Consider the following 13,319-nt stretch of genomic DNA (forward strand, 5'->3'; position numbering starts at 1 on the left):
ATTGACATTACAACAAAATAATTTTTTAGGGTTTTTTATTTAAATAGTTTTGTGGCTTGTTCTCATTTCTTCTTCTTCTTATCCTTCGCCTTCTTCTTGCCGGACTGGTTGCTGGCCTTTTTATAGAGATAGAGTCCCACCATGCCCAGCAGAGTTGGCACCAAGCCCAGACACACTAGAGGAAACACATCGTTCACCATCTTCTGCCATGGGGTCTGCTGCGTGAGGGACACCACCTCCACTTCAAACTCAAGGGTAGCATCACCTAGGACAGCACAAAACCTCTGTCAGGCTGTGTATGTGTGCGTGTGTGTGTGTGTGTGTGAAGTCAAGTTTATTTGTATAGCACGTTCCATACACAGTAAATTCAATATGCTTCACATTAAAGGACAACAAAAGTAGTATAAATAAAATAAATGCACATCCAAACACATAAACATAAAGTACCACATAAAACGCAACACCCCCAGAGAGTAGGGCCATAAAGACTAAATGTAAATTCACCTCCACCAGATATATATTTTAATAGGTACAGTTAGGAGACCAGTGTCTGATCTGAGAGGTCTGAAAGTTGTTATCTCTTTGTGTGTGTGTGTGTGTGTGTGTGTGTGTGTGTGTGTGTGTGTGTGTGTGTGTGTGTGTGTGTGTGTGTGTGTGTGTGTGTGTGTGTGTGTGTGTGTGTGCGTGTGCGTGTGCGTGTGCGTGTGTGTGTGTGTGTGTAATACCTGGAATTGTAGGGGGGTATCCTCGTTTTCCATATGCAAGGTGTGATGGAATAGTGGCCTTGATTGTTTGTCTGGTGTGTCATGAAGTACATAAGCATTCACAATACATTTGATAAAGGATTTGCCAGATTCCTTTGCTAAAGCATTGTAATAATCACCATTTGTAAAAGTATGTAATTAATTGTGATATTAATGTATTACATTATTATTATTATATTGTTATTATTTGAATGTTATTTTTAACTTACCCTTCACAAACTCCAACTAAGCTCTGCTCCAGACCTGATAAGAATATCATAAAGTACAAAGTCAATAAAGCAAACACAAATATAACAGGCTGGACTTATGCTTATACATGCTAAACGTAATCTGATGAAAGTGCGTGGAAGCAAAAAGCAGAGCCTACACATAGTATTTAACTGCCATTTTTACCAGGAATGACTGTCCTCTTCCCCAGCTCAACAACAAGGGGGTCCCGGGATAACGATGAATCAATCACCTTGCCATCTATCAGTCTGCCCTGTTTAGTAAAGTACAATAATAAAAAGTATTAAAAAACATTTAAAATCATAGAACAATCAAACTACAAAAGGTTGTGTAGTTTTGTACAGAAAAGTACACATGTGAAAACACAACACAACATATGCCTGTATACCTTATTCAATGTATCTTTTTTCTCACTCTTAATATTTACTTATCCTGTTACCAGCTCATTTTCTTGACTTTTTTGAGATACCTTGTTTACTTGCTTCAGTACATGCCTATATGACCTGTGAGTATGTAAAAAAAATCCCCCAAAACTCAATAAACAGAACGTAAAAAACCAAACATATGCCTGCATATGACAAATAAGAGTCATCACATCACATGGGCGTGTGTAAACAGTTTGGACTAGCCTACTACACTGACGAGGACAGAGATTGCTGACGTGTTGCACCTCCCCATCACACGGCATAGTAGAATGTCTGGCACGCCAAAGACAGACGCTTTCTGACGCATTGGTCAAAGCCCAACAATTCAAACCGTCTGATCTTCACATACCAAGCTCTCTTGCGTCAAATAACGGTTGACATGTTTTTGCCTGGTGATGTTTCGCTGTCAGTGGAACATGGTAAAAGCGATGTCCGCACGCACATGCATGCAGATGTGCCACATAGACGAGTGTGTTAGTCATCAGTAGGCAAATGTCACTACAAATGTATTGTAACATGCAAATTAACCATATACTTTAATCATTAACACAGCCACAACAGTGGATATAATAAAGTGCACGATCGTTTATTTTTCCTTACCGTGTAGTGGATTTGTAGAGTGTCTCCCATTTGCGAAAGTACAGAGCAAGTTTCAGGTTTCACCTTGAGGAAAAACAAGAGTTAATCCAGCTGTTCAGCCACAATAACTCGCCGAATGCATCAACAGATGTTACGGTGTGTGTGTATGATAGTACTGTTGCTTACCAGGGTCTCCACCAATAACTCTTGTTGCGATCCATTTTCCTCTTCGTCCTGCGCTGCAACACAGGTCAGAGCAGCAAACAGGAGCAGAACAACTGCAGTCTTCTTCATTGTAAAAGTAAAAGTTTCTGGGGAAAACCATCCAACTTCCGTCTTCTCTTCACGGTTCTGAAAGACTGATGATGTGTGTGTGAGAGAGAGCGTCGAGTCAGTGCTCTGCACACGATCAGTTAAGAGGGCTTAGTTAAACTTGACGTCTGGGTCCTTGCCAGGTAATGCTGAGGTGTAATAGTGCTACAGTGATAACGGGGGGTCGGTTGTCCACCCAGATTACGCTGTGGTGGTGGTGTGTGTGTGTGTGTGTGTGTGTGTGTGTGTGTGTGTGTGTGTGTGTGTGTGTGTGTGTGTGTGTGTGTGTGTGTGTGTGTGTGAGTGTGAGTGTGTGTGTGTGTGTGTGTGTGTGTGTGTGTGTGTGTGTGTGTGTGTGTGTGTGTGTGTGTGTGTGTGTGTGTGTGTGTGTGTGTGTGTGTGTGTGTGTGTGCCCGCCTCAGACATTCCGCCAACATCCAGATCCAGTCGTGGTGGGTGGAAAACGGAAATGTCGCTGTTACCTACTAGTACCGCTGGAGGGCAGTGCAGGACAGACAACAACCGACAGTATAATATAACGGCTGCTACTTATTGCAGGGAGATGCCGCCTGTTATAATCATCATCCCCTATTTACTGCAATGTAGAAATGCTCTGTTACAAGTAAATGTCCGGAATTCAAAATTTACTTGAGTAAAAGTACAAAAGTATTGGTATCAAAATGTACTTAAAGTACCAAAAGTAGAACATATTCATTGTGCAGAACGTCCCATTTCACAAGTTTTCAAATGTATGAAATGTATAAAAATCGTTTGAAAATAGCAGATCTACAAGCTCACAATGCGTCGCATCGTGATGCATTGTGAGCTTGTAGATCGGCTATTTTCAAATGGCCAAAATGTATATAGGGCTGAAGTGGGTAATGTATGTTTTGTAATAATAATCAAAATCTACAGTAGCCTAAGTAGAGTAACTAAAGTTTTTAAATAATTGTAGTGGAGTAAAAATACAATTTTTGCCTCTGAGATGTATTGGATTAGAAGTGAAAGTACTGAAAAATGGAAATACTGAAGTAAAGTAAAAAATGCCTCAAAATTGTACAGTACTTGAGTAGACCGCTGGTCTTAAACCTTATAGCCCATGCATTTTGTATCGCGAGACCTTAGCCAACCCCTCCAATGAAAATATCGTGAGACATTTGTGTGTGACTTCTTTCAGCTATAAGGTAAGTGAGGATGATGGCACCATTAACCTGAGAAAATAGAATAAAGCTTTTTGCGTAAATGCTTATAACGGTTCATCTTCTCCGAATGTTTGGCTTGTCTTACGGCTAGTGCACATTTGGGAAGCGGATTCCAATTGAACTGCAATGTGCGGATGAATGGGGTGGTTGTAATCATGACACTGAATGACCGCACTGTCTATTTCATCACCATGAAACCTAAGTAGCCTTGGATCAAGACTATCATAGATCGTATTTTATCGACTTTGACATTTGTATATAAAAATGTAAAAATCGATCAAATACATCTATGATAGACTAGTCTTGATCCAAGGCTAAAACAACCTCAGCTAGAAATGGAAGCAGTGCTGCTACCGGCTCTGATCAGAAGGACATCAGGAACATCATGGTAGATTCAATTCATTGGTAAAGTGCTGGAGAGACGAGATGGTGTTAATAAGCTAATAAATCACATTGGGAAATTCGTAGGTCCAATGGCTATAACGTTAGCTGACATTTAAGATAGAGAATCGGCGTATTAAATCTCCCTATCCATGGTCTTAATTCACAGTTTTATTGATCATATATTTTTTAAATGAACGGATTGTTATGTGGGAATAGTGGTGCATAGCGTGGCAACCATGTTCAGGACCATGGACAGTGCTTTGACGGACAGGACGCATTGGGGGCCAAGTGGCCTATAATGCTACAATCATGTGATAGGCTATTTATCAGTGGTGGAAAAAGTACTCAGATTTTTTACGTAAGTAATACTGCAATGTAAAAACACTCTGTTACAAGTAAGAGTCGGGAATTCAATATATTATTTTCAAATTTACTTGAGTAAAAGTACCAAAGAATTGATATAAGAATTTACTTAAAGTACCAAAAGTAGGAAGTAGCCTACTCATTGTGCAGAATGTCCCATAGCAGATCTACAAGCGAGCTTATAGATCGGCTATTTTCCTATGGCCGAAATGTAGGGCTGAAGTGGTTAATGTATGTTTTGTAATAATAATCCAAATCTATAAAGTAACTACTAGTAACTAAAGTTTTCAAATAATGATAGCAAAGTAAAATAAAATAAAAAAAATGCATTTCAAGTTGTTTTCAAGTTGAGAGCTAGATTTGTTGAATCAAAAATATACAAATAACATTATATCGGCTATAGACATAAACGCTGAAAAATAAAAACAGACAATAATGTACAATATCTGCATGTTTTGGGTTGATCTGGGACCAGATCTGCTTTAAAGAGACATGTGGTGGGGCTATGTTCGATATTATTAAGCTAGGCCTGCTAATGCAGGACATTTTGCATAATTATGCATGTGCTCCACGGGTCTTGTGATCTGGGGGACTATAACATTTGCAGGAGAAAAGGGGACCAGGGTTTGAACAGCTTGTGCTACAGCCTGGAGTCATGTGGCACCAACATAGTTGTCCTCCACTTGTGCCATGATTCTGAATGTGTGTGGGGGAATTGAATAACCTAGCTCTGCACCTGTCCTGGGTGTTTATGTATGCATAATAAGGTGTTCTTGCATGTGTACACTTGGGAACGAGAAGTATTGTATTGGTGAGATGCAGTGGTGGAAAGTAACTAAGTGCATTTACTTAGTACTGTCCTTAAGTAAAATGTTGAGGTATTTGTACTTTACTTGAGTATTTCCAATTTCCAATACTTTTACTTCTACTCCACTACGTCTCGGATCCAAATATTGTACTTTCACTCCACTACATTTATTTGAAAACTTTAGTTACTAGTTACTTTGTAGATTTTGGTTATTATTACAAAACGTACATTAACCACTTCAGCCCTATAAATACATTTTGTCCATTTGAAAATAGCAGATCTACAAGCTCACAATGCGTCGCAATGCGACGCATTGTGAGCTTGTAGATCTTCTATTTTCAAAAGATTTGTATACATTTGAAAACTTGAAATGGGACATTCTGCACAATGAGTGCTTTTACTTTCGGTACTTTAAGTACATTTTGATGCCAATACTTTTGTTCTTTTACTCAAGTACATTTTGAATTCCTGACTTTTACTTTTAACAGAGTATATCTATATTGCAGTATTGATACTTTTACTTAAGTAAAACATTTGAGTACTTTTTCCACCACTGGTGAGATGTAGGATTTGCCTTACATTTGGTCTAGGGTTGTTACCATTGTGTGTGGCCTCATTGTTATACCTCATGCTATATACTGTATATACTTGTTACTTATTCGTTGCATTTTAACTGGTCAGTATAACCTAATCAGAGGTATTTACACCGATTGACACTGAATCATGAATTATGCTTTAGCAATATTAATTGGTTATTTATTCTCTTTTCCTTTCAGTTCATTCCTAATTCATCCCCACTATTTTATTGGACTGGGATTTGCTGAGGGGCAAATAGCCTTCAGATTGTAACTTCACATACTGAAGCTGAGGAGCCTCTGCTGAATCATGGGGAACATTTTCTCAAATCTGTTGAAGAGCCTCATCGGAAAGAAGGAGATGAGGATCTTAATGGTGGGACTCGATGCTGCGGGAAAAACTACAATCCTTTACAAGCTGAAATTGGGAGAGATAGTCACAACTATCCCAACGATTGGTATGTGCAAAGACAAAGTGCCATACAAGTATCATTTTATAGTTAAGCAGGCTAAATTGTTCTACCATGAACCTCTTAGCTCTTAACCACTTAAGCCCTATGTACTTTGTCATATGACGAATAGTGAAAATAGCCAATCTACAAGCTCACAATGCAACACATTGTGAGTTTGTAGATTGGCTATTTTTGCCATTTTGTGGAATTGTATCATTAAAAAGAACGTTATAGCATAAATTGATAACCTAAGTCCTAAGGCATACCAATCTTAGATGTTAGTGTATAATATGTTTACTTTGCACAGACACATGATGTTTTTATGTGCATGTAACTGTTGTTAGGGTTCAATGTGGAGACGGTGGAGTACAAGAACATCAGTTTCACTGTGTGGGATGTTGGTGGGCAAGACAAGATCCGTCCTCTATGGAGACACTACTTTCAGAACACACAAGGTGAGTAGAGTCTGCTTTTAAGCCCCATTTTATACTTTATACACCAGTGGTGTAAAGTAACTAAGTTCATTTACTCAAGTACTGTACTTGAGTACAATTTTGAGGCACTTTTACTTTACTGGAGTATTTCCAATTTTCAATACTTTTACTTCTACTCCACTACATCTCAGAGGGAAATATTATACTTTTACTCCACTACAATTATTTGAAAACTTTAAATACTAGATAGCTTGTAGATTTTTATTATTATTACAAAACACACATTACCCTCTTCAGCCCTATATACATTTCGGCCATTTGAAAATAGACGATTTACAAGCTCACAATGCGTCGCAATGCATTGTGTCGCGATGCAATGCATTGTGAGCTTGTAGATCTGCTATTTTCAAACGATTTTTATACATTTGAAAAGTTGAGAAACGGGCTAATGAGTACTTTCTACTTTTGGTACTTTAAGTACATTTTGATACCAATACTTTTGTACTTTTACTCAAGTAATATTTGAATCCCGGACTTTTACTTGTAACTGAGTAAGTAAAACATTTTAGTACTTTTTCCACCACTGCATACAACGTCGTGTGGTGAAAATAATGAGTCTACAAGCCCACTACATGTCGCGATGCAACTCGTTGTGAGCTGGTAGATCTGCTATTTTCCCTATTTGACAAATGTTTTGAATGGTGAAATGTGGATGCCAGGTCAAATGTGGTTAAGCAGACGTCTTGCCACATGGAATTCTTTCACTCAAGATGAGTTAGCTTCCATTCTCACAAAAAGCACATATTTTTCATTGTTCATTGTTTCAGGTCTAATTTTTGTGGTGGACAGCAATGACAGGGAGCGTGTGAACGAGGCGAGGGAGGAGCTGATGAGGATGCTGGCAGAGGACGAGTTGAGAGATGCTGTGCTCCTCGTGTTTGCCAACAAACAGGTCAGAAACCTTTGCTCTACCATACGTGCATACTTCTGTATGCTTGTGCACCAAACATTCAGTCATTTATGTAGCATTTAATTAGGGCTGCACTCTGTTGACCAAAAAGTCCTATGCTTTGTCTACTACATCATTGTTTTCTTCTGTACTCAGTGCTCTGTGCTCAAGTTATTCAAAGGTTTTGTAATAGGAATGCAAATATTTAGACATAACAATTTGTTATGGCAGGCAACTTTATTCGCAGACCTGAATTACTACACAACACTGTAAGGCTTGGATTTCGAAACTCTCCCTGCCCTCAACATCACTGATTAATAGTTTTTCCATACAATAACAATCAAACAAGTCTTAAGTAAATACTTGCCATAAGTGAACTACTTTCAACCTGGAGTCATTATAGGTGACATTGGGCATGTCAATATAGGTGAAAATTCTCGAGAATTCTCAAACATAACAAAAATGGACAATCTACAAGCTCACAGCGCATTGGCTATTTTTGCAGCGCGACTCCATCGTACAAAGACGTATAAAATAGGGCTTAAGTCAAGTGGTTCTGGGCCTTGTCCACAATATACCTCCAAGAGTGATAATGCTGCATCATTAAACTCCATTTACCTCTGTGACAGGACTTGCCGAATGCCATGAATGCTGCTGAACTCACAGACAAGTTGGGCTTACACTCCTTGCGCCATCGTAACTGGTATATCCAGGCCACCTGCGCCACGAGCGGAGATGGCCTCTATGAGGGCCTTGATTGGCTGGCCAATCAACTCAAGAACAAGAAGTAAGATGAGAATAGCAGGAACCAGCAGGCCCCTCACTGGAGTGTTTTGGTGGGTATATGCAGGGGTGGGATAGGTGTGAGAGATGACCTTAAAGTGGCTGTGCTTGATACAGTAGGTGTGAGGTGAAACTCTAGAGAGGTTTGAGGAGATTTTTTGACTATTTGACTATTCATTTTATTTAAACTTTTACGTTTGTTGAGGTTGTGAACAATTTTCAGCATTCATTGAAAACAGATTTGCATGTATTCACATGTAACCACTTACTCATACACAGATGCACAATAACCATAAGCAAACAATAGCCACTTACTTTCCCATGTGTTCATATCTTGCTATAGGTGCTAAGCGTCTCTATTAGTCTCTAGGTGCTATAATGAGTCAAACGTGACTCCCCTGACTCCACACAGTGAGTCAAATGTGACTCAACTAATTCCATAATGAGTCAAATGTGACTCAACTAACTCCATAATGAGTCAAATGTGACTGCCCAGGCTCCACAACGAGTCAAATGTGACTGCACTAACTCCACATTGAGTTAAATGTGACTCCACTGACTCTACAATGAGTCTAATGTGACTTTTTGTTGACTGTATTTTTCAATTGTCAGTAACAATCCATATGAAGAGCTGTTCTGTGTACGTTTTCTTTTCACATAGCAGAACCACCGTTGACAAGAATCACTGATTGTAGATTCGTGTCATTTTAATTTATAGATAGATTCTTTTATTTTGTTTATGTTTTAGTTGTTTTGTTTTGCTCTGCTTTTGTGGGCAATTTAGATGAATTAGATGATACATTGATACATTAGAATATGATTTCTGCTGATGCAGCGTGCGTGCGTGCGTGCGCGCGTGTGCGTGCGTCCATGTGCAAAAGCTTAGGGCAGCCTATAATTGCAAACATGAACAAACCTCTTCAAAAGCTAGAAATCTGAGAAAGAGAATTGATTTGAGAATTAGGTTTGTAAACCCACGTTTGTCCAAATTTTCTTTACACATAAAAAATGACTTTTTTAAAAGATGATGTGATTTAGAAAAGCTGATACACTTCTCTCTCATTCAGTGATGCAGAATAAACTGTTCTAGGGTGCAGGAAAAAGAGATAACAAAACAGACTCACATTGTTGAAATGCACACACGCACGACTTACACTCCCTCATGTGCTGCGAACAGCCGGTGATGTGCCGTCCTTCTTCTCATTCTGCTTTCCCAACAAGCTCAACATAGAAACTTAGAGTATGCATCTCCATTATCCCAGAGATTTGATATTTTAACCAGATTTTTCAAAAATAGTAGATCTACAAACTCGTAGCGCTATGAGCTTGTATATCTGCTATTTTTGAATAGCCAAAGAAATCTAAAATGACACAGACAGATGCGTTTTTCAAGATTGAATGGGTTAATTATTTCAAATTTGACTGATTACAAATAAGACAGCCGGCTGTATCCAGGGTCCAGCTGAACTGGGCTAGTCTTATTGTGTTGCCTAAGTTTATGGTTGCATTGATAACATTGTATATTATTCTATCCTAAGCGCTACATGGATGTTGTTGACAGTGTAGCTGGAAGCTGTTCAAAGTGTTCGGTGTAGTGCAGTGTAGTTTGATGCAGGTATTGCTATCCAATTCACACATTTATGCATTAGATCAAATGTGGACTTAATATATTCAGCTTCACAATGTCTCTGATGTCAGTAAAGTTTATAAATGATCATGCACAGAAACACACACACACACACACACACACACACACACACACACACACACACACACACACACACACACACACACACACACACACACACACACACACACACACACACACACACACACACACACACACACACATCGCTGTTGCAGTTGCAGTTGCCAGCTTGTGTGCCCATGCGTGATGTGAAACTGAATCACATTTCTCTCGCTTGTCTCTTATGTTTCAGTGTGAGTTAAATACTCTGGTGGGATGATTTATTGGTCCAACTTTACTGCGGTGTGTAACCAAATGTGAATATTGTTCATGAATCTATAAATGGCTGAAATTATATTTATTTCACATACATATTTCTTTATTTTTGTCAGGGTATATGTATAATTATTTTAGCACTCGGCAAAGCAAGCAGAGTAAGCAAGTGAATCTCTTGGTGTTGTAAAGACTTTGCCAAGATACATCAGCATTCAATTAAAAACAACAGCCTAGTCACTCTGTCACCACTGATACCAGCAGAATGCAGAGGTTTCTGTCAATGGAAAGATGTCTTTGTGCCATAAGTCAGTACTCTTACTGATATAGTACACTACTTGTTACAGTTCACAATATCCATTTAACATACCAAACAGTACAGTATTCATATTCTTCATCTATTGTATGTTTAATTATTGTTTAAATTGTTAGTTTTTTGTGGCCTTATTTAGTGAATAATCTGCAAGTCAACTTGTTCAATTTTGTCACATATTTATAAATATCCATAAAGTATGATTTATATATTTATTCCTCTGTGCCCTCAAAGGGCTGGTGTCATTCAAGATGAATAGGCAAAGTTTTTATCCTAGTATCTTTTGTTTTGCAAATATACTTAATTGATATTTGGTAGTAGAATCTTTGGTGTTTTGGGAAGGGAAAAAAAGAACATAGATTGTGTCTGTGAAATGATGATAATCAGTGCAAAACAATACACGTCTTGATGATTCATTCTGTACTGTTATAGTTCCACAAGTAGGTTAAAATGGTGACGGCCATGTTTCAATGCTGGATGCATGGATACACCTGTATGAGACATAACAAAACAAAACAAAGGAAATTCCTGCTGTATTCAAAATAAAGCCATTTTCTGTACAACCTGTCTTGTGAACTTTGTGTTACAACTCTTTCAGAGGCCATGGCTTTGCAGTCACATAAATTCTTGCTATATCATCCATTTACCAGAAGAGGTCAGTATTTACCATCATTATTGATCACCGCATATTCAATGATTTTTGTTCAGAATGAAATCGATACATTAATAATCACCCTGAGCAATAGCAGCTACGGAAAATGTTATGTGTGTGTTTGTTTTTGGGTGTCAGAATTTTCTTGAAAGCATTTGTGCATATTTGCTCTAGTCTAGTTCATGAAAATGATCTTGGGCAACATCTTGTTCAACTTCCTGGTAGACCCTCAAGTGGTGAAATATTAACCATTTGTTTTTGGCACCCATTCCCAACTAGTTTTGAAATGACATTGTCTGCAAATACCCTGTAGAAGGGTTCAATTATGCTCCAACATTGTGGTCAAGCGGGGACACATTTCCTTTTATGTGAATCCTTCTATGTCATTAGACCAACGCAGAAAGATAAAAAAAAGAAGGAGACTGGAAGTGCAGGCAGAGCCAGTTTGCCAGAGCAGTCTGGCTGGCTCACCCACTACAGACAGACCATGTTTGTTTGCATAATGCTCAAGTGACAAACTAATGACAGGACAAGTGACGGGAGACAATTAGTCATGTCTCTGTGTCTGTACTTGTAGTCTCTTTCTCGTCTCTATCACTCGCTCTTCTTAAAGTGTATCAAGTGGTGCAAAAGAGCAAGCAATATATTAACCACTTGAAACCAACATTCTAGTCGTATGAAAATATCCGATCTGCACAAAGAGCTGATGTGAGCTTGTAGAGCTGCAGTTTTTTTTGCTGTATTTTAAATGTATTTATTTGTACTATTTTTGACAGTTTTTGATCATATTCCCAAAATAGGGACATGAGGTTGAAAGTAGTGTGTCAAACATTGTGTTTGATATGATCTGAGTCTCTTATGCATTCTGAGGTTACGGTAATTGTATGCACATTGAATTGCCTTGTTGTTGAAATGTACTACACTAATACACTTGCCTCGCCTTACTGTATAATGGACAGTGGTGTAAAGTAACTAAGTACATTTACTAAATTTTGAGGTACTTTTACTTTACTGGAGTATTTCCAATTGTCTATACTTTTACTTCTACTCCACTACATCTCAGAGGCAAATATTGTACTTTTACGCCACTACAATTATTTTAGTTACTAGTTACTTTAGAGATATAAAATATTACATTATAAAACATACATTAACCACTTTAGCCCTATTTTATACCTAGGCTACTTGAAAATAGCCGATCTACAAGCTTACAACGTGTGAGAGCTTGTAGATCTGCTATTTTCAAACATTTTAGTACTTTTACTTTTGGTTCTTTAAGTACATTTTGATACCAATACTTTTGCACTTTTACTCAAGTAAATTTTGAATTCTAGACTTTTCTACTTGTAACAGAGTACTTCTACGTTGCAGTATTGATACTTTTACTTAAGTAAAACATTTAAGTACTTTTTCCACCACTGATAATGGATCAAATCAAACATCTAGATGGATATAGCCATTAAATGAGGCCCGCCCTTCTGCATAAGCACATTGCAGAACTCAGATCAAATCATTATCAGAAGTTGCACAGGTAAACAACATGAGGATATGGTTCAAAGTTCCTCTGACCTGTGGACGTTTGCTGGCATTGTGACAGCTCTGCTCCAGCAGCCTTCAAAGAAAGAGTGATTAGACTGAGCACTTCCTGGTGGGACTGGATACAGTAGAGACTACAATATGTCCCTTTATGGTGAATAACAGTGCTTTTCTGTGCCAACAGCCAGCTATTTGTCAAGTCAAGCAGACCTGACCCATCATCATGATGCTAAAAGGCAAAGCCTGTACATGCTTCTTCATTTTTGCCTTGGTTTTCATTTTTCATTTATTTATTTTATATTTGCCAGTATTTCCCCTAATAATATGGGACAAATTAAAGGAAAAACCTATGCTTTTTTGTAACATGTTGAGCTATACAAGCTGCTAGAACACCTTGATTGGACCTGCACCTTGATTGGACAAGCCTCTGGAACTCTACTGGAGAAATGGAACACCATTCTTAAAGATATTCACTCATTTGGTGATTGTGGTGGCGAGTGCTGTCTTAACACATAATCTCCCATGCTGTAGGTGTTAAAGTGGGTTGAGATCTGGTGACTGTGAAGGCCGTGACATATGATTCAATTTCACATCATTTTC

The 13,319-nt window shown here is 38.3% G+C and overlaps 2 protein-coding genes across 2 annotated transcripts; one reads left to right on the top strand and one right to left on the bottom strand.

The window, feature by feature from the left end:
- Positions 1-22: 22 nt before the first annotated feature.
- Positions 23-2,659, bottom strand: fkbp11 (FKBP prolyl isomerase 11). Its single transcript, XM_080423674.1, has 6 exons — positions 2,183-2,659; positions 2,018-2,080; positions 1,158-1,245; positions 974-1,007; positions 726-796; positions 23-265 (listed from the first exon to the last, which is right to left on the bottom strand). Exons 1-6 carry the CDS (start codon positions 2,288-2,290, stop codon positions 63-65), a joined length of 567 nt encoding a protein of 188 aa, XP_080279800.1. The 5' UTR covers positions 2,291-2,659; the 3' UTR covers positions 23-62.
- Positions 2,660-3,458: 799 nt separating this feature from the next.
- Positions 3,459-8,266, top strand: arf3b (ADP-ribosylation factor 3b; the record flags this gene model as incomplete). The annotated part of the gene is made up of 5 exons (XM_080424066.1): positions 3,459-3,492; positions 5,842-6,098; positions 6,437-6,547; positions 7,354-7,478; positions 8,105-8,266. Exons 2-5 carry the CDS (start codon positions 5,951-5,953, stop codon positions 8,264-8,266), a joined length of 546 nt encoding a protein of 181 aa, XP_080280192.1. The 5' UTR covers positions 3,459-3,492; positions 5,842-5,950.
- Positions 8,267-13,319: the final 5,053 nt, after the last annotated feature.

Source organism: Gymnoscopelus braueri (genome assembly GCF_963280865.1).
Source record: "Gymnoscopelus braueri genome assembly, chromosome: 3".
Taxonomy (NCBI): Eukaryota; Metazoa; Chordata; class Actinopteri; order Myctophiformes; family Myctophidae; genus Gymnoscopelus; species Gymnoscopelus braueri.